Below are 21893 nucleotides of genomic sequence, written 5' to 3'. Positions count from 1 at the left end.
CCAGAGCGTGCACACAACAGAGGAAAAATAATTATTTATGCATGATACACATGGTGACATGACAGAGTGTGATCTGCTCTACTGATTGCAAGTGATCATGTAAAGCACCGGGCTCACTTATTTCAGATAAGTTAATCCTGCTCTTTGATCAGGAGCATAGGAAGGTTTGATGAAGATGACATGGAGGTTTCTATGGTAGCTGATTATATGTTGTGACACAGCTGCCTTTTGCGGTTCGACTGATTTATGTGTATATTTACTAGGGGTGTCAATTTTAAATTCTCAATTGAAAATCATCAATCGAAATTCACTCTCAGTTTCAATTATCAAAAAGAAAAGTAGGGTCATTTTAAATAAATTATTTAAATTTGACCCTTGTGGAACGTGGAACATTTAAATAAAATCTGGTGGTTGTATCATACTATCATGTAACCTTTTAAAAAAAGAATTTGAAAATGTGAATTACATTTGTCAGGGTGTAAAACCACACAGATGATGTGGTCCTGATGGCATCATCGGTCAGTGACCTTCAGCACTCACTGGATCGGTTCGCAGCATAGAGTGAAACTGCTGGGATGAGGATCAGCACCTCTAAATCTGAGGCCATGGCTCTCAGCAGGAAACCGGTGGATTGCTTACTCCAGGTAGGGAATAAGTCCTTACCCCAAGTGAAGGAGTTAAAGTACCTCAGGATCATGTTCACGAGTGAGGGGACGATGGAGCGTGAGTTTGGCCGGAGAATCGGAGCAGCAGGGGTGCTGCAGTCGCTCTACCGCACCGTTGTGACAAAAAGAGAGCTGAGCCGGAAGGCAAAGCTCTCGATCTACCGGTCAATCTTCGTTCCTACCCTCACCTATGGTCATGAAAGCTGGGTCATGACCGAAAGAACGAGGTCACGGGTACAAGCGGCCAAAATGGGTTTCCTCAGGAGGGTGGCTGGAGTCTCCCTTAGAGAGAGGGTGAGAAGTTCAGCCATCCGAGAGGAACTCGGAGTAGAGCCGCTGCTCCTTTGCGTTGAAAGGAGCCAGTTGAGGGGGTTTGGGCATCTAGTAGGGATGCCCCCTGGGCGCCTCCCTAGGGAGGTGTTCCAGGCACGTCCAGCTGGGAGGAGGCCTCGGGGAAGACCCAGAACCAGGTAGAGAGATTATATCTCCACACTGGCCTGGGAACGCCTTGGGATCCCCCAGTTAGAGCTGGTTAATGTGGCCCGGGAAAGGGAAGTTTGGGGTCCCCTGCTAAAGCTGCTGCCCCCACGACCCGACCCCGGATAAGCTGTTGAAAATTAGATGCGATTAGATGAGGGTGTAACACCAAGCATCTGTAGATCTTTACAAATCAAGACTCCCTAGTGTAACAATACCACAGCCACCAGGGCTGAAAGAAAGTTTGAATTGTGACCAATATTTTTGATGGACCATCATTTTAAATTTATAGTAAGCATGAATATCATCAATGTAAACTCCTGGGATCAGTCGACCACTTCAGTCCAGATTCTAAACAATTGTTGGATGGATGACATGAAATTATGACATTCAAAGCCCAGAGAGGGTGAACAGTAATGCCTTTGGTGAGTCCTTGACTTTCAAGTCAAAATTTGTGTTTAAAATGTTGAAACACTTTGTTTGCTGTGTAAGTTTCCTGAGAAGTTGTCTGGGAAGAACTCTTTAATTATCTGTATGAAAAATAGAGATGATATTCACAGTTCACTGATGGTGTTACCAAGATAGTGTTTTGGTCAGTGCACAACCTTCAGCTAAACATACATGAATAAACTGTATGAAAAGATTATTCAGTTGATTAAGTTCCTGCAGCCATCTCTAGGCATCAGAACAGATATGTTGATAAATCTGCTGCCTCCAATTAGAGAAGAGCGCAGGGCCATTACGCACAACCGTCCACTGTTTACCTCTAAATTACACCAGGCTGCTACAAAGTAACCCCATACCCCTCTACACGCATAATCGGATTACAAAAGCTCATTAATTCTTTGGAGCCTCCTTTCCAACTTACATGTGGAAAAAAAATCTAAATCAGTGGTTCATGTTTTATTCTTGAAATACTTTACGGAGCAAATTCTACTGTTGTCACATTTTAAGATTTACAACATGGAAAAGAGTGAACGAAACAGCATAGAGTCCACGTGATCATTTAAGCTGCTTGACCATCTTATATGATGATGATGATGATGATGATGATATGAACTTTTTAATTATTAATTTCTATTGTCATTTTACTAATTTCACTGTTCATGAAATCACACACTGTCTGCTTCTGACTGCAGATGTGTGGTGCCGCTCTGCACCATCCAGACAACAACATGATTTCCTGGAGAAGCGTCTTTCCATTTTTTTGAGCCATTGATGTCATGCTTCACTGTGATTGGAACAGCTGTGTCAGAGTGATAAGCCCAGTGATGTGACTGGCTGAGAGTGTTCTTATTAATCACCACACCCTTTGATCCATATGTAACGTCAGCCAGCCCTTTTGCACTTAACGCTGTTGCGCATACATGAACCAGAAGGTGCGCTTGGAGACACCCACACAGTTCATGCCCCCCCAACACCTACCTACTGCTTTGCTCTTCTTTCTGTAAGGGTTTGTTTACAACACATTCAGCTGTTCAAGCCCTGGTGTTGTTAAAGGGCGTTGACATCAACCGCACTGTATATTTGAGTTTTTCCACCTTCTCTCCTAAATTAAAGTGAAAGTATACTGCTGTGCTTGTATAGCTACATCGCATTGAACACATTCCAAAGTTATTCAATAAAATAGCCGCAAAGTTAGATGTGAAATAAATGAAAAATCATTTGAAATCCTGCTAGTCCATAACCACCATTTTGACCCAGGGGGCTATAAAGTGACAGGTGTGATTAGGCTGTGCTTGAATACAGACAAACAGACGCGCACACACACGCACACACACACGCACGCACATGCACACGCACACGCACACGCACACTTCTTGCCATGTGAATCGGCAGAACTTGAGAGTATTGCCCCCATATATAATTAAAAGCAAGCCTACTTCTCTTTCTCTGGCTCTTGATTTAGTGTGACAGCTCCACATGGAGAACTAATGGGAGCTTTCTGAGGAGGACAGCAGAACGCTCTAGGGCTTCACATTTACTCATGTGACGATAATGTAGGGTGTAGGCTATAGGTATCTCTGTCCACTAGTGAAAGTGTGTCTTACATGGAGCCTGTTACATAAACTACAGACATGTTCCTGAATATACTGCACCCAGCCAGCTCACCCCACCCCAAAATGTTCCCTCGTCCAGCAAAGTAGTAAGCAGCCCCATCTCATGCTGTTAGCCACAAAGTCAATTTGTCTCCTTGACATGGTCAAGAGAACAAAAGCTGCACTAATGCCAATCCAATCGTCTCCATGCTTGAACAGTGGAGACAATGGTTCTTGTTTTGCCCTTCATGTAATACCCTAGCATGGTGAAAACAGGATTTGTTTAGAGCTTTCCTCTTGAGCTTTGTTGCTGAATGAGGATGGCCACTTCAATCACAGTACAGCGAATGTTAAGACAGTTAGAGTTTCAAGGCTGCTCCTTGTAGTCTCCAGATCCATTAGGAAAAAAAAAACGGTTAGCTTGAATCTCTATGTCCATGCAGTAGTTCTGTCAGTCTCAACACAGCCTGTTTGTCTTCCCCTCCCTCCTGTGCAGAAGTCATACAGCAAATCACAGTGGAGGCATTTTCCATTCTTTCTTTGCTTTCCATTCCCATGAGGAAACAAACCGTCCTTTAATACCGATGAAAGACTCCCCGGCTCGACTCACAACCAAAGGGCCCATATTGCTCAGTTTATTTCTGATGCTCCAGTCCCACATCATCAATACTGTCTTTCTGCATCAACACAGAAGAGCGGGGTCAACCGTCTTCACTTTCAGAAGGTTTCACTGTGGTGAGATGAGAAGTAACGAGCCCCTCCGCTAAATCCTAATTCCTGACAGCATCGTGTTTCCCTGCCATTCTCACTTCACGTCTGCCTTTTATGTCTCACAAAAACACAGCCATCTGCCACACTCGGGAGCTTGTGGCCGTTTACCTTTGCTATTCTTTTAACATGTCGCAGTACTTTGTGATAAAAGGACCCTCCTGCTGTCAGCCTCTGAAAATGCCTTGATTGACTCTTTGTTCTCCAAATTTCCATATTTGTCATTTAGCCCTGCAGCACACAGTTTTTAAGCGTCATCTGAATGTCAGTCTTGCATCTCAGCTACCATTACAATAATGTCCTTGTTTTGTGCCTTTCCAGGTAACATCAATGACTGCTCTCTACACTACTACTTTTTCCTCCTGGCGGGGATCCAGGGCGTCACCTTGCTGGTCTTTCTTATTGTCTCGTTCAAGTATGACAAGCAGAAGACCAAAGCGGGAAGCCAGCGGCAGAGACACATCTCCTCTTGACCTACACACAAGCCCATATCCACCTCACCATACCTGCCTTTTCCAGTCATATCGCTCAGTGCCAAAAGATCCTGTTCAATGGGTACTTACTCATCAAATTCGACAAAGGTTTGTTTTACCTATTTCAGTCCTAGCTTACCATGTCAAGACTGTGTATGATGTATTTATGTTTATTTTAGCTTTTAAGCAGTGACTCTTTATCCTGTTTTTATAACAAAATGGTTTTACATCACTGGATGATTACACAAGTACCACTGGAAGTACAGATTATTGTTTGAATAGTTTCTGTGCGCCCTTACCCCTGTTGTGTTTACTCATGTTGCCTTTCTTTGATCATTTGCACTTGACTTGAGGAGTGGTGCCATAAAAAAAAAATCTAGATATTTTCTAGAATGTGCAGATCTTTTTAAAGTTAGACAGCCTTTTGTTTTCTAACAAAGTTTTAATTTTGACTTTCGCTAACCATTTGACTGACCACTGTAGGATACATCGGTATTCAAATGATTTCTGGAGTCTAAAATGTGTGCATTAAACGTACTTAGCAATATTTCTTCATACCAATTACCCCAGCTGGGCTTTTAGAAACCTTCAAATACCTATGCAGTAACAGTTGTAATCTCATTGAATGTGAAATGTGTTTTATCTTGGAGGGTAATTCTATGTTGCTGCAGATTCCCTAGGAGGCATTACTACTAATTAAAGGAGATTCCAGACAAACACACAGATTTGACTAATCTTTTATCCAAATCTAATATTGAGAGAAACATACTTCAAATCATTTTACATTTCTGGTCAAGCTGCAAAACCACATGTCCACATGACAAACGGCTAATTAGAAACTAACCTTAAGTTTAGAGGGCAACCTTAAGTGTTGTGTAATAAATACAACAAATATCCCCTGCATTAATGCTTGGATTGCAACACAGAGTAAAAAAAAGAGTGCAGACTTAATATACTGTATACATCAATTAAAAACATAACCCTTTAACACTGACATCTTGTTTTTATTTAAAATGTAATAGCCAAAAAAAAAGCACACATTGCAGTGTTCTCATTATTTTGCAGCTTTGCCAGGAAATCTTGGGGAGAAAAGCTTCTGTTTTGTTGTAGAGACTGTGATGCGTTCGCTCTAGATTGTTAAGAAAAATGTTTGTGTGGGTGTCTCTTCAATTCTCAGAATAGGCATAACGCAATTTTATTAATACAAGAAAACTCTCAGGGCTCAAGGAAGTGTCAAGTGACTTTACTCCAAGAAATGTAAAACTGCCTTTGGGAGCTCAGAACATTGTTTACTCTGTGGTGTAAATAAAGTTACGTTTGTAACAGCACATGAAAAGCAAGAAGCGATCTCACTGACGGTACGTGACTCCTGTTAAAGTGATTTTAGTTTGTGTGTAATGGATGTTCCTTGTTGTGTTGCATATTTTATATATACTTGCTTTGTCATTTCAGTCCTTTTCAAGAAGATTTATTACGTTTATTTTGGAATTATATTATGTTTTCATAATGGTACAGAACTGGAATGTGGTTTATGTGGTTATGTTTGTTGCCATTAAAGTATATTAAATTGAAATTTGGTTTTGTCTTTGACTTGCAAAGCTAGTTCAGACATCCCTCACATCACTTTACCTGCTGTCAAGTGACACAGCAGGTCTTTTTTTTCCTGCACTTTCATTACCTGCCTGCAAAAAAACCAATACATATATAATCATATATATATAATCTCTGTGTTTTAGCCTTCATGCTTTTATTTATTTTTATGGCCTCATGTCTTATGCTCTTATGCTTTTATTTTCTAGTTCATGTTTTTAGCCTCTATGCTTTTATGCTTTTATGTTTTTATTCCCTCGTGTTTTAAGCCTCTATATTTTAACCCTTTACTGTTTTAGGCAACGGTTTTTATTCTCCAGTGTTTCCTTAGGGGGTTTGCCAGTTTGGGAGTTGTCTCTGGTCTGGCCGTGGGGGGTGCTGTCCCGCGGACAGTTCCGGCCCAGGCGACTAGAGGGCTCTGCACCTTGGTGCGGAGGCTCCTGTCTGCCCGGGTCGGGGTGATCTCTGTGGCGGTGCTCCCTGTGACCTTGGACTGGGACCTCTCCCGGTGTGGTTGGCCCCCCAAAGGTAGCTTCCTCTAGCCTCCTCTGTACCTCAGGTCTCGCTGCCCGGCCATGTCTCTGTAGTGACAGCTAGTGTTTGTGTAGGTGTGTGAATGAACGTATATACATTTGTGTATGTCTCTGTGCAAGACTGTGGGAGGGTTGGGTTCTTTTAACTTTAACTTTAATGTTTCTCTTTTTCTGTACATCTCTATAAGGCACTTTGCGATACTTTTCTGTATGAAAAGCGCCATATAAATAAAGGTTGATTTGATTTGATTTTGATAAAAACGTGTATGTATATATATTTTTCTTACAGGCAGGCAAAGCATTTACCGCTACAGGTTGTACACTCATAAGTTATTAATACTGTATAAAAGAAAAAATACTATCCTAAACGCACACAGTATCCTCCTCCGGACATGTTTTAAGGTATGTTAAAATACTCTGCGAGGATAGTTGTATTTTGTTGAACATGGTTTATCCTAAAAAAAAAAAAACTGTAAAGTCAGCTCTTCTCTCATTAAGAAATTCTGGATCTGGCGTCAAACCCCACCCTCCCACGCTGCCATAGTTACGCTATCAGATGCCCCGGCCACAGACTGATGGGATTGGCTCCTTAGGTATGTGATGTATTAAACCCTAGCTGTCTAAATCCAAAATTTAGAGACTGTCATTGTCATTCTGCAGTTTTAAAGCAGTAATGCTAAGCCATATCGTTGACTGCTCATTTTGACGTGATATGCCTTGTAGCATATAAAAACTAAAGATTTTCATCTGAGAAAACCTGTTTTGAATTCAGGAGATGGGGTGCCCTGTGGTTTAAATGGGAATCACGGATTGTGCCTTTAGAGCCTCCCTGGATGCTTTCATGATTAGGGCTATAGTTTGTTGCTCCTGAGGGAAAACCAAAGCAGACTGTGTAAATGATTTATAATACAAAAAACACACCCTGTGGCAGGCTGTTGGAAAATGGCTGCAAACACAGAGCCTAATTTTGCATTCCCATTAGGGAAGGCAGGAGATTTCTTCGTAGTTTCATCAGACACCGATTGAAATCAACACGTCATTGCAGATCGTTTTTTAATGCTAAGCCCTCACAGTCAGGAGGCTCGGAGAGGGCCATTTCCTGTTTGATTTGGTCCAAGAGCCTACATAGCCGTGACTGAGCAGACAGCTTGATGTTCAAAACCAACATAATGCCTCTGGGTCATAATTCTAGTGTGGCGGCTTGTTTCTCATGTCGAGAGGAATTTTTGACACGTTAAAGTGGTTATGGAGGCAGAATTGCAAGGCAATAACATTGAGATTTATAGTTTTGGTACTGACCACACAATATTTTAAGTTGATTTATTGGCCAGGATCTTAGCAAACAACAGTGGAGAGAACACCTCCAGCATACATTTACCTGCTACTTTTTATTTTTTTGTTCTAGAAGTCAAGGTAATGCATTGCCTCTTAAGTCTATAGAGAAAAAATGTAATCTGTTAGATCTCCTAGTCACCATGGGTAAGGGTTAGGTATGCATCCTCGGTCTGTTGGTCCACTATTTTGGTCCAGTTTGAAATATCTCAGCGACTTTTGAATGGCTTGCCATGAAATTTTGTACATACATTCATGGTCCCCAACAGATACATTTTAATGACTTTGGTGATCACCTCACATTTCTTCTAGCACAAGCAGCAGGTTAAAGTTAAAAACAAATACACATTTGTTGGATGTATTAGGGTTTCTGGGACTACATTTTCATGTCATGATTCCAAGAAGTTGCATCTGGATGATTTTGGTGATGACTTCTCTATTATGATTCACAGTTGGGTTGAGTAAAATGTCTCAACAACTACTGAATAAATATCCATTACATTTTGTACACACGTTCATGTCTCCCTCAGGATGAATCTGAATAATATTGGTGATCCCTTAACTTTTAATCTAGCGCCATCATCGGCTCATATTTTGTGTGAATACTTTGGTTTATCACCAAATACCTGCAAAACTAATGCCATTCCCATCAGCATCAGCTAAACTTTGTGTTCTGTGCTAATCAGTGCTGAACCATTGTACCTGCTTAGCATCCCCATGTTAGCATCACCATTGTGGATTAGAGCATGCTGATGTTCACATTAAGTCAATCTCAAATTAAGTTGACTCTTGCTCTTATTTCCTACCAGTTACGTGCCTACAGCTAATAACATTATTTACAAGCTGAAAGGCTGCCAACATACTGTAACAATAAATTAAGATAGTGAAGATGAAGTCAGGATCACAGATTTCAGTCTCCAAATATCTTTAGGTAGAAATGTATTGATGTGAAGTAGAAAAGCTTTAGCAAATAGGAAAAAGTGTCGGAGTTGGTGTCTGCATCTCCACGTTCATTATGTTTATTGCTTAATTAAAACCATTTCCCATGATGTAGGCTTCATCCCATCTACTCTAAATTACTTTTTTGGGGCATGTGGCAATCTAACATAATCTACAAAATGCTAAGCTGCTTTTAATTGTATTACTGAGTCTTACCTGTGTAATGAGCAACCGGCAGATGCTCCAGAAGATGTTCCTCAGTAATTGGAGGATTAGGAGGTATCATCACATGTTAATTAAGATAAGCTAATGCAGACACAATGTTTAAGAAAACGGCCAAGCAGACAAATCATCAATCTCAAATTACTAATCATCCGCATTAACACAGACCTAATTATCTTATCTGAGCTGTCTTTGTTGGTTGGAATCCTGGAGTCTTTTCCTGTGATCCTAAACGGGGCAGTGTTGGACAAGAGACAAACTTATTAACTTGGGGTTGAACTGTTTCTAACATGCTATCCCCGATGAAGTCATGCTGAGAATATAAGCAATGGAAAAGAAAAACATGTACGTAGAGCCTCTCACAATCTCCCTATCCAGACACTCTTGTCCCTTGAATGACTGTTTTCTGGGGGCCTCAGCACTGCGGCGGGTTAAGGATGTTCATTCAGACGGATGATCTGTGAAATAAGCGACCATAAAATGAGTTTAACAGTGTACATCCTTCTGGATTTACGGCATCAACCTCAGTTATTATGTGCCGGCCCTGTGGTTTAGAGTGTCTTATTTGTACGGAATGGAGCTTGACTCCCATAAAACAGTGCAAGTATCAAGATCAATTTTTCTCAGCCATACTGAGGAATACCATTCGTGTTAGGCGTATCTTGCAGACCTCTGACCTTTTATTGTTTTCTGGCAGGCAGCGAAATGCCCCCACCTGTCTCATGGTACTGGCTGATATGTCGCTCCCCTGTGCAGGGTGCTTTGCTACTCCTCCTGGGCCGATATATCTAAATGACATGGTTGGGTACTCACCTCATGCTGCTGAAGGGCTTTGCTTGCTACTGTAGTTGTTTATTGCCTTTGGTTTTCTGAGTCATCACTGATACTTTGTTTAAAGATTATTTTTATGGCCGTTTTTGCCTTTATTATAGTACAAGAGAGATGGCAAATGGGGGAGAGAGAGGGGGCGGCATGTGGCAAAGGGCTGCAGGTCGGAGTCAAACCTTGTATCCGCGACTACTGCGTTAAGGACTTTTAGCCTCTGTATATGGGGTGCCCCCTCTAACCGCTGAGCCACCAGCCGCCCCATCACTAATACTTTTTGTAGAGCATGTTTATACGGTTTGGAATTTGTATTTATTTGTATTTATACCACTTTGTAAGAAACAGAGCCTGATTGACAACTGGTGTTGTGGGAATACATCTCCAATGGGCAGCGCCCCGCTGGCCCCCCCGATAGGCGTGGGGCAAGAGGCCCGTTTAGTGCTGCTTGCAGCTTTAATTGTATTTGTATTTTGGGTTTCTATTTGAACATGTTTACGTGGTTTAATACTTTAAAAAAAACACATTATGTTTTACCATACCGTCTGTCTGGATATACCTGTATTCATGCTGGTTTAAGTCCCCCTACCAAAAAAGCCCAGTCAGCGTTTCCTCACCTGAAGTCACAGGTCTTCCGCACCTTCCAGCAAATCTTTACCGTAACAGCAGCCGCAAAATGACTGTAATGACACTGTAGAGGCACTTTATATGCTTTTATATGTGGCTCGTTTAAAGGCACAGTTTCTGAATACAGGTTGTGAGCATCTCTGGTGATTGAGCGTTTTCATACTTTCACAGTATGTATACAGCACCTCGACCTGCTTTGACATTAAAAAAATACATGGAAGTCTCACTTTTTACAATATGGGACCTTTGAAAATACAGGAACCACACTATTACACTGGGTAACATTTTAGTTTTTAATGATGAACATGGGCACTGTAGTTTAACTCTGTCTTACTGTTGTAAAAACTCATTGGAGCACAAAATGTGTATTCATTCACAGCTAGAATTAGTCCCCATCAAATGCTCTATTAACTCCTGTTCGAGCAACATTAGCTCAAAAACTACATACCTAGCCATTTTGAGTGATTACTTAGTACTGTATTTTAAAATAATAAAGTTCACATTGTTAATTTACATCATCTGCTGCCACTAAGGAGGAAAGTCGTGAAGTATTGAACGTGGTCAATAAAGAGCGCTTACAAGGCTAGTGAGACAAATTACTGTGTGTGTGTGTGTGCATGTGTGCGCTCTGGTGTTTGTCTTCTCGCTGTGGTGCACTGGTCAGGTGAGAGATTGTGTTTACAAGAAACAGATTTGGCACAAGGGGGTTGTTTGTGGACGCTGTTGTTTTTGGTTCCCTGTGGCTCCATCTCTAAAAATTGTTTAGACCGGAATGTCAAGCTGACCTTGTCAGTTGCTCCTTCGTTCTTCTGCGACAGCGTGTCTGTGTGTGTTTGGTTTCCGTGAACTGATTTAAATAAACAAATTCAAAGAAAGCAACATAAATCAAGCAGCGAATAATCATTTGGAAATTGCAAATAGAGACCCCTCACATTAGGACCACAGGGAGCACAGCCAACCATTAGTGTGAGTTTGTTGGTCTCACATCATCAATTTAATTAAAAATCCATTCAAGAACGAGGCCCGGGGAAGGCTTTTTCTTTTCTTTTCAGTGAAGTCAAGACATCAAGGCCAACCAAAATGAGTCTTAAGTACCATGCTCTGAGAATGGAAGGGAATACAATCATTAAATCTCCTGTGTCACATCCCAGCAGGTGTGAACACATGTGAAAGCGGAGCCCAAGGGGGTGGAGGCAGTGGATCTTTAATGGACTGCGCTGTTCTGCTGCTACCTGAAGAGGCTGGAGCCACCGACAACGGTCAGAGAAAGAAAGTCACAGTGGTGTTTTAATTAAACAGGGCCCTCCATCAATCATGCCCCTTGTGGTTGACAGTTAAATCCCTTCCCAGACCCGCACCGGCTCTCCTCGCCCTTCACAGTCCACAAGGCTGAGCACAGCAGCCACGGTCCCAGCACACGGCACACGCTGCACATGGACCCAGTTTCAATCCCCTGCAGCCACCAATGGCACAGAAGCACACAGGAGACTGCAGATCGCACACCAGAAAAGGAAACATTTCAACAGGACAGAACATAAACAGATGATAGTGAGGAGGAAGAGATTTTCCTCTGTGTGTGTGTGTGAGAGAGTGAGATAGTGTGTGTGTGTGTGTGTGTGTGTGCATGTGCGTGTGTGTGTGTGTACAGTACATGTATGTGTATGTTGCAATACATTGATTTAACAGAAACTGATATATTGTGGATTTAGTCTTTAAGCTGGTCTTTTTTTCACTTTTACAAAACTCAGTTTTTGTCCAAATGTTTGTACGGTAAACATGAAGCTACCGTGAGGTGAGGTGAGCAGCTTAGCAGAATTTATCATACAGACTGAAAACTTGCTGAAAGTGGGGGAATAACTAAATCAGATCTCTCAGAAAAGACCACAGCCTCTCAACATCGTACAATTACGTGCAACACAGAAACAATTTAGGTGTAGGCACCAAAACTACTTGGTAAGGTTAATGAAACAATCATGGTTGGGGTTAAAATACGTATGACGGTGACTTTTGGTTTCACATGGGACACGAACTGTCGTCCCCTGGGTAAAAGTCCTGCTTGTTTGACCCATCCATCCACCATAACCTACTTCTCCTCCCTTCACAGACAGGGCTGTGTTGAACCAGAATTTGTGTGTACACCACGACGGAGGATCCTAATTAACTTTCCATTGCCATTGTTTCCGTGGTGCTGGCACGTAATTTTAACAGATAATGTGCCATCACCATCAAATGCGGTGTGAAGAGGTCACAGTCATTTCATCTATTTCTGTGAGGGCAGGCTACTAATTAACATGTTATATCTTGAGACTACACTGGGAAGTAATAGTGTAAAAACCTGCAGTGCAGTTTAAATAAATAAGATATATTTAAATATAGATCTAGAATATTTATTGGTACGTTTGAAACCTGCAGTTGGTAACATATACAAATATATTGTTGTCATATCTGTCATTAGTACATGAGAGGGATAATCTGTGCAAAAATCATGTTAATCCGTCTCCACCTTGTGCTCCTAATGGCATCTGCACGATTCCACCGGGACCGAAGGAAAACAACCAATCAGATCTGAGCACTATCTAACGCAGTGTCAGTGACTGCTTGAGAACTGGGAACAATCTGTGAAAGTAGGCAGCGCTGATTAGTTGTAACCCATTAGAATTGAGATACGTTGTTTTTAGCGACCGCTTTGGCGTTAAGATGTAACTGCAGGCGTGCCTCTGGGACCTCATCTCCCAAAGTTACTTTCGAAACCAAACAGTGTCGACTGTATGACCTCAGTGAGGGGCAGCTCTCACCTGCGCGATGTGGTGTGATGCCTTCACATGCCCCACACTGATAGGAGGTACCAAGAAAGAAAGGGAACGATGTAAAAACACGTCACTAACTGTGCGCCACATTGGGGAAGGGGGAGTCACCACAGACACTCAGATGGCATTTCTCTGCAAAGATTCAAGTACTACAAGTGCTTTCATTAGTGGGTCATGTGATCAGTCACCATTGTTTTAACTAACTAGATAGTAATTTAACAGACAGTGAACTAGATGAAACTACAACTTTGGCCAGCGCAATGCCAGCTGTTTCCCCTTGTTTCCAGTCTTTCTTTCTATTTGAAATCTATTTATTCATTCATCTTCAACCGCTTATCCCGGGGTCGGGGTCGTGGGGGGTGCTGGAGCCGATCACAGCTTGGGCGTGAGGCGGGGTACACCCTGGACAGGACGCCAGTCTATCGCAGGGCACATAGAGACAAACAGAGACAGACAACGATTCACACCTACGGGCAATTTTAGGGTCATCAATTATCCTAACACATGCATGTGTTTGGATTGTGGGAGGTAACGTAAGTACCCGGAGAAAACCCACGCAGTCGCAGGCGACAGTGCTAACCGCTACACCACCGTGTAGCCTGAAATCTATGTATTGATTATTTTTATTTTTGTTGAATTAGTGGTTCAGCATGCAGTGGATCAATAGCAGCTGCACAGAAGTAGAAAACAGAATCTGTTGACAAGCTGCTGGCACTAATCAAAGACAAGTGGAAAACCCACTAAACCTTCATACGATGCCTGGAGGGACTCCATTCAGTGTTGACTGTTGACATATACCTGTGCTAATCTAAACGGGATCCTCATTACACTCAAAGTAGTGCTACCATTTGCTAAAGTATCTCACCTCCCTTCCCCTAAGCTAATTCTGAGAGCGACTGATTAGGAATCTGATCCACACTGCAGCAACAGTTAACATAATGTGAACATTTCCCTGCTTGATGGAAAATAATAACACAAAAAAAATGCAATCAGCCAACACCACTGTGATGATAATAACGTTCACTGAGCAAAATGCAATTTTTCAGCCGACTGCCTTTGTTTAGGAAGTTCCCAGAGATGATCATTATTTGTGCAATTATCTGAATAATAAAATATCCATTTCCAAAAAGAAAACATCTCCCACCTTGCCTGTAATTATCTATTTGTATCCACACTCTCCCCGAGAGATGGAGAGCACATTTCATCCCTGTTTGTCCATCAGTATGCTTTTCCTGTGGGTTGTGGGACAGAGGTTAACAAGACCTTAATTGGCATTTTCTTCAAAGCTCACAAAACTTGAAACTGGGAAGTAGGAAATGTCACATTACCATGTTGCCCAGCCACTTGGTTTTAAAGCCCCTTTATACACTGGCTGTCAAGTTAGACTACTGAGTTCTAATTGACAAGATGAGAGTATTAATGGCCAGCTAAAGGGGAGCAGATTGTGTTGTGGCTTGTGGGCAAATTGCATCTCATAAAACAATCTTGATACAAAGATGAATGTGTAATTGGCTCCCCGTCCCCAAACACATTCCTCAGCTGACCTCAGGACTTGAGAAAGGAATGGCCTTATGATGCTGCGGTCAATAAAAGCTGATACACACTCTTGACATTGTTGTGTATTTCTTAAATGTTATGAAAATACAATATACAGAGCAACAATACAATGCTTTGGAGACTGTTTGGTATATACATAACAGGTCCTCTGCCGTGTTAAGGGGGATGAGAATGAACCGGAAAGTTGTGCCTTTTTTTTTCTTCCATCGACATGCAGACATTTCTCGTTTCTTGCTTTAGCCTTTCCAGAACTCTTCCATAGCATAAGGATCTGACGTAAGAAATTAATATCCAAAATGTTACAAAACTTCCAAAACCATTTAATGTGCACACACATTCGGAACATCTATCTATAGTCTTGTTACTGTTCGTTTTAAAATCTACATGTTGTCTGAATATTACAGGTCATAGTTGTTGCAGATCAGCTCTGGGACCCTCTACGGTAAACCCTGTAGTAATAAAACAATGATAAAAAGGTAATCATCTGATAAACAAATGAAAAAAAAAAACACCTGACGTCCTCATTCACTGACATTTTTTTTTCATTAGTGATTCATCTTCAGTTTCTTGTGGAATTCAGCCTCTTTAATTTAATGACCCTTTGGCAGTTTGGGGTGATTCTGAAGTCCTTTTCCAGGTCAGGTTTTTGTCCAGACCCACTTTCCTCTGAAAGGCATACGGGTGAGTTTGTTACAAGTGCACACAGTACATTATGCCACCTCTTTTAAAGCACTGTCATTTAACCTTTCCATGTAATTGCGCAACTCCTTGGAGTCTCCCAGCTCCACGTCCTGGCACACCCACTTAATGTCCTGGCTGTGGCTTCCAGTCAGTGTGTTAACAGTTGGGTAGCTACTGTCTGAGGGGATCGTGGTAAACGTGGTGAACTTGACTCGCTTTCTCTTAGTGGTGGGTGAGTCTCCTTTGCTGTCCTTGGCTATGCACCCCGTGTCTGCCGCCCGGTGCACTTGGCCCTGCACGTTCTTCTGGGCGGAGCCTCCATTCAGCAAGTGGCTGCCCTCCTCCAGCCCGCTGCTCAAGTCAATCATGGAGGTCTGCTCCTCCTGCTGGGGCGAGAGGCTGATTTGGCTTTCCAGCAGCTCTGTCTCATTTCCCAGCCACACCCAATCGTGGGCGTGGTTCATGTTCTCCTGGCCCTCAATCGAGAGCTCCTTGTGGCGGTATTTCAGGGTATAGGAGATGCAGTTGATGAGAAATACAAGGATTGCTAGGCAGAAGACCCCCAGAAGGGCGTACATGCCGATTTCCAGGTCTGTGAGCCCACGAGCAGTCTGAATGAGGTCATCGTCCATATTGCGGCCACGGGGGAGGTCCACTTGTGCAGGGAAGTCAGCAAAGTCAATTGGCATGTTCTGGCTACCATCGTCTGAAAGTTTATCCCCATTAGGTCTACGCATTATTGCGCTTCTAGTGGTGGTGGCTCTCCTCAACACCCCATCCTCCATGTCAGAGATGGAGCTGCCATAGTAGTGGGTGTCAGGGCCGGTCCTGTCCTGGGAGGGGGAGATCCTGCCTCTGTTCTCCATATCGTCTACATCAGGGCCGTAGTCGCTGCTCCCTCCCTTTGAGCTGTCACTGTGACCAAACTTCACCCTGACGTTACAGTTGCCCGCTGCCAGAATGCTTCTGCGCTTGAATTTCTGGCAGACCTCGCAAACAGTCATTTCCACCCTGACCAGTAGGCCTTGGCCCTCTGCCTCTGTCACAATGACAGGCCATTTCCACGAGGGGTTCTGCTGCACTGTCACTATTTCCTCATCTAGGGAGGTGGCCGTCAGGACAAAAAAGTCAGGATTATACAGGTCTAGAGGAGCCACAGAGCCGTCGCTGAATTGTAGCCAGGCGCTGATCAAGGCCTCCTGTGAGAACACACACACACACACACGCACACACACAAATATGCAAAGAGAGAGAGAGAGAGAATAAATTGTCAGTGGCACAAAGACAATACATTGTGCTTTCATATTACAAAGCAATGGAATTCATAGAGCAAAAATACTGCATCTAGCCTCATTTCATGGAAGAAAAACTGTAACGCATCAAAATTGCTTTCAATGTTTTGGCACTGAAATTATGATGAAATTGCAAGACCTCTTTTTTTGGTAGTTAGACCATCAAACGTATGTTGTTCAGGTACTTTGTTATATCTTGTCACTTGTTGCCACTGGCTTTTCCTCCCAGGGGTGAAGTGAATTGGTAAAAATGAGACAATGATTATTTGTATTTAATGTTCCTTTTTTTCAATGCACCACATATAGTTATAATAATAACGTAATAATATACTATACTAATACTAATTGTGTACTATATGGAGGTTTTTAATTGTGGAAAAACATTGTAAGACCAATCCAAGCTCACTTAGTTGCAAGGTTCTGCTATCTCAGTGGCTATTCTCTCTAAACTAAGGGGGATATAGATTAAAAGATAGACGGAAAAGATCAAACAGTAACATTAAACATTGTTCATGTGAGTAAGGATTTGCCATACATACGGCATAAAGCCATCTCCTACTGTAATTTCACAGTTTGCCTTTTAATGTTGCCGAAGGACAAATCCCCAAAGGCACACAAGTAGATCCCTGCAGTGGTCTGTCAACTCTACCTAATTACTGACACCAGAGGAATTACAGTGCAGCGCTGCCTGCTTATCTTCACAGTTTGTGCGTGGAGATAGGGTAGATAAATGGTCTTCCCATCCTTCATTACTTGGAGAAAGGGGGTTATGGGGTGAGGCGGGCGTAAAAGGAGCAGTCCAGAGAACTTGTGAGAGGGCTTGCTGGACAGATCAAAGGGGCCGACATGACAGTAGACAGGGCAAATGAGTAAGGGAAACAAAATATGAAAGTTTGGGCTATAAGTCATATCTTGGTACAGAAGTGGGGGTGTTGCTTTTGAATTCTGTGAGATTAAGCTCCCATTTTTTTTTTTATAAGTTGCCCAAGAAAACACATTCTGTCACACTCTGGCTTTCAGACATTGGAGCTAAGAGAGTTAGGGATGGTGTGGAACAAACAAATAGACACACGTTAGCGAGTACATGCACACTCACGGCTGTCTTTGATTGTAAAATTGTTCATTCAAGGACCCTGATAGTGTGAAATGGAATCTGGAAGTAAGTCTTTTGTTTTGAAAGGCATAGCAATGAAGACTGAAGAATGCACATTTGTATGGTTTCAGTAGATACAGTATAGAAAAGTCAGTATAGTCAGTCTTTCATCCAATGGCTATCAAGACATTGAAGAATAATTATATATGCTACGAGATAATAATTAGTAGTAAATAAAACTAATTACTATCATTCTATGTCTTAATCAGACCTGGCTAAATAGTGTTTACAAATAATTACATGCATTTTTTAATCAAACTAAAATGGAAGGAGATGTCTGTGTGTTCAACCGATCAACTTCACGCTTGGTGTGTGCATTGCTGAGGACCGAAGAAAGTTCAGGGTTGAGTGGGAGCTCTTGAGATCTATGAGACATATTTATTAGAAGTGTGTTATGTATTGGGATGTAACCCCCACTGTTGCAGCACCAGCTTGCTACAGTACATGAAAGAACAGATGAAGAAAGAGAGACCAGAGATGTTACATTGTAGCAAACTCAAACACTTCAAGGACCAGCAATGTAAAAAAAAATTTGGAATGAAGGCTTTTGTCCCTGTAAAAAGCCTTGCTCCACAGCTGATAGTAAATGACACTCTCGCAGTGCTAGGGGATGTAAACATGTCATGGGTGTTTGTTGTGTGAAGTTGTTGGATTAGTGTTTCTCGAGAAAACTGCAGGCAGGAACACTGGAGGCCAAGCAGTCACCACGTGCCAAACAAGCACGTTTTAAATGGGCGCTGTACCAGCACATTAGATAAGAGGCTTCACATTCAACTGCGGTGGCCAGGAGAGACATGAGCTACTAAGCAATTCACGCTTAATGTTTATTTCTAACTTTGCTCTGGGCCTCTTTTATAGTGGGCTGCGGAAGTTATCTTTATTATCAATGAACCTGCTGGTTCAATTTATCATTTTGAAAATGGCAAAAAAACAACAACTGAAAAATGCAGCCTAAGGTGATGAAACGGTGATGGCCAAATTGCTCTATTTGACCAACATCCCAAAACCTACACATAGTGCATTTTTTTTACCAGATATGACAAAGAAAAACAGCAAATGATCACAGTTAAGAAGCTGGAACCAGCAAATGTTTGGAATCTATTCTTGTATGATGATTAAATCGATTAATTGATCTTCTGAATAGTTGTCTGAATAGTAGTCAATTTCACGATAAATCAACTGATTAATGAAGAGGCTCTTGCTTTGAATGACTTCAGCACATCTGCGCCCACAGCACAGCACTAGTTTCTAACACTGCTCTGGTTTGATCTTTGTCCATTCTTTGTGCAGTCTCCTCCACAGTTGGGTAACTGTAGTGGGTTTCTTAGCCATTACTTTGTTGCAAACAATTTTCCAGAGATTCTCTATGGGGGTGTAGATCTGGACTCTGGGCTGGCCATTTCATTGTTTCAATATTCTTAGCTTCAAGGAACTACGTAACCAGTTTGCAGTGTGACAGGAGGCATTATCTTGCATGACAATTGCAGTGGAGGTATTGATTGTTCATGTTTATTCATTCACCCTGCAGCTGGACAAGAGACCCCAACTCCTGCTGCAGAAAACATCCCCCAAACCATGACATGACATTGCTAAAGTTCAATTTATTTGTGTGATGGGAAACATTATGTTCGATGTCAGACTGGGAAAGACTCAACCAAAAGTGTCTAAAGAAATACTTTGATTTAGAGGAGGAAGTGACAGAGTCAAGATCTAAACCTCACAGACAATCTCTGGAAAATCCTTGACAACATAGTAATTGCTAAAAAACTGACTACAGTTACTGAACTGTTGAAGAGATTGCAAGAAGAATGGACCAAGATCAAACCAGAGCAGTGTGAGAAACTAGTGATGTCCTGTGGGCGCAGATATGCTGAAGTCATTCAAAGCAAGGGACTCTACACTTCCTATTCATTTTTGAATCCTATAGCCCTAAGAAAACACTGTTTAAATCGTCTCTACTGACACAATGGTTTCTGCTCTCTACTTTTGCTCACTGTTTTTTTCACAAAATAAAGGTTTTTGTTGAAGTGCCTTGGTTATTTAAAAAAACATGCTAGTACAGCAATGGTATAGTCACAGCAGATATTTTATCCAATTCTGAACGGTAAAAAATGAGAATATTTCAGCATAAATCAAGCATTAATCATATGTTGTCTAATTTTGATCCCCAGTGTATATATATTGATAAATATATTCAAGTATCCTGACCTGTTTGGGGCTCTGCAGAATCTCCTGTGTGGTGGTGGTTGCCAGGATGGCTCTGTTGCTTCCTGGACTGAGCTGCAGGCTCATGGAGAGGCCAGTCACCAGCTGGACCCCCAACTCGGTGATGGTCACTTTGTCATCCACCACTGTGATAGTCTTCTCTGCCAGGATCGAGTCGGACAAAGGCGACAACACCTAAGAGGTGCAAAAGACAGAGAAGACAGAAAAGAGAAGAGGAAATATTACAGATGACTGTGACATTGAAGGAATTTTATAAGGAAAATTAATTTAGATTTTTTCCACGACATTCCTCTTAAATATGTGATTGTCTAGCAGTGACACTCTGATATGATCAGTTACAGCTGTTCCACTCTAGAATAGTAACTATGAACCTATTGTATAGCCTGTTAATGAAAGTGTTTTTCATTTCCTGCTCGAAACACCCAGGGTTGTCGAGGACATTCCCAGGAGAAATCAGCAGCAAAAGCAACCGTAGTTTAACAGGGGAAAAGAGAACTATCTATAGGAACTTCATATCCTAGCAGAAGCAAGTCAACACTAGTACCAGCGCTTGATTGACAAGGGATTCCTGGCAGGTGGAATGCAAAACATTACATCAATGAAAACTTGAAGATGTGACATGACATTAAAAAAAAGCGCTTTATCAGGAGATACAGGTGATTTAAGAGAATGTCTTAAAATAATATATATAAAAAGCTCACAAGCCCTTGCACAACATGAAAAACCTACTTTTTATTCTATCTCTTTACTCAGGCTGTATAGATCAAACACCAACTGGACTGGGCTGCAATCCAAACCCTTCACCTCCTGCAGGTAAGAATCCATTCCCTTTGATTAATACTGGTGATCCAGAGGAAAGGCACACTTTAACCCCAATTCAGAAGCAAGAAGTCTTTATGATGAATGTGTGGTACGTGTGACTTTATAAACGTCTCTTCATGCACCAGTCTGTGTGGTGCTTGGCACTCGTCATGCCTTCCAGTTTGTGTTTGTTTTATGAGAGTGTGGATGTTTTGGCAAAGGTGAGGACACGTCTGCGCACAGAGTCACGCAGATGTCATTAAGAGGCTCATATTCATGCAGTGCGAAAAACCAAAGGGTCGACGGGGAGGATCCACTCACTGCTGAGAGCCCACAGTGACACACCTGTCTGCACTAGACAAAAGGAGGCACTAGTCAACCCACAGCACCCACCGTGGCTTCTGTTATTGTCCCCGGAATAAACCATATATCTATGTTCCTACAGTAATTATTTGTGATGACAGCACACAAATACATGTGGGGCTTTAATACATTTTATTTAATATCATAAAAAAAAATAGCCCTGTGATAGACTGGCGTCCTGTCCAGGGTGGACCCCGCCTCACGCCCGATGTCAGCTGGGAACGGCTCCAGCCCCCCCGCGACCCAGATAGGGAAAAGGTTGAAGATGAATAAATGAATGGATGAATATTTCAAAAAAAATGGAATGCTCCCAATTTGGTGATACTTAAACAGCAATAAAATCATGACCGTATTAATTTTTAAGACATTATATTAGGCAGTCGCCACATTAGATTCTGTGATTACTAATACAGACCTTTGCCAAGATCATTAGCAGCCACCAGTGCCCTCCACACTGCATTTTAAATCATCAGATTTTGGGAGGAATCTCTACATTAATAATCAGGCACCAATCCTCCAGCGCATG

General features: G+C 42.0%; 2 protein-coding genes across 2 annotated transcripts in view; one reads left to right on the top strand and one right to left on the bottom strand.

The window, feature by feature from the left end:
• slc15a4 (solute carrier family 15 member 4) overlaps window positions 1–5989 on the top strand; it is a 32003-nt gene extending 26014 nt beyond the window's left edge. The window contains exon 9 of the mRNA XM_083912246.1: window positions 4271–5989. Within this exon, the coding sequence (XP_083768372.1) occupies window positions 4271–4422 (152 nt within the window). The 3' untranslated portion in view covers window positions 4423–5989. The remainder of the gene's footprint in view (window positions 1–4270) is intronic.
• Window positions 5990–15561: 9572 nt separating this feature from the next.
• Window positions 15562–21893, bottom strand: part of LOC310945542 (transmembrane protein 132C) — a gene marked incomplete at both ends in the record, with an annotated part of 144696 nt that continues 138364 nt past the window's right edge. Inside the window, 2 exons of the mRNA XM_083911669.1 lie at window positions 15562–16731; window positions 20186–20377. Coding sequence (XP_083767795.1) covers window positions 15562–16731; window positions 20186–20377 — 1362 coding nt within the window. The remainder of the gene's footprint in view (window positions 16732–20185; window positions 20378–21893) is intronic.

This window comes from Echiichthys vipera (genome assembly GCF_963691815.1).
Source record: "Echiichthys vipera genome assembly, chromosome: 4".
Lineage (NCBI taxonomy): Eukaryota > Metazoa > Chordata > Actinopteri > Perciformes > Trachinidae > Echiichthys > Echiichthys vipera.
Note: the sequence above shows the minus strand (reverse complement) of the source record. Positions and strands in the feature narration are given on the sequence as shown.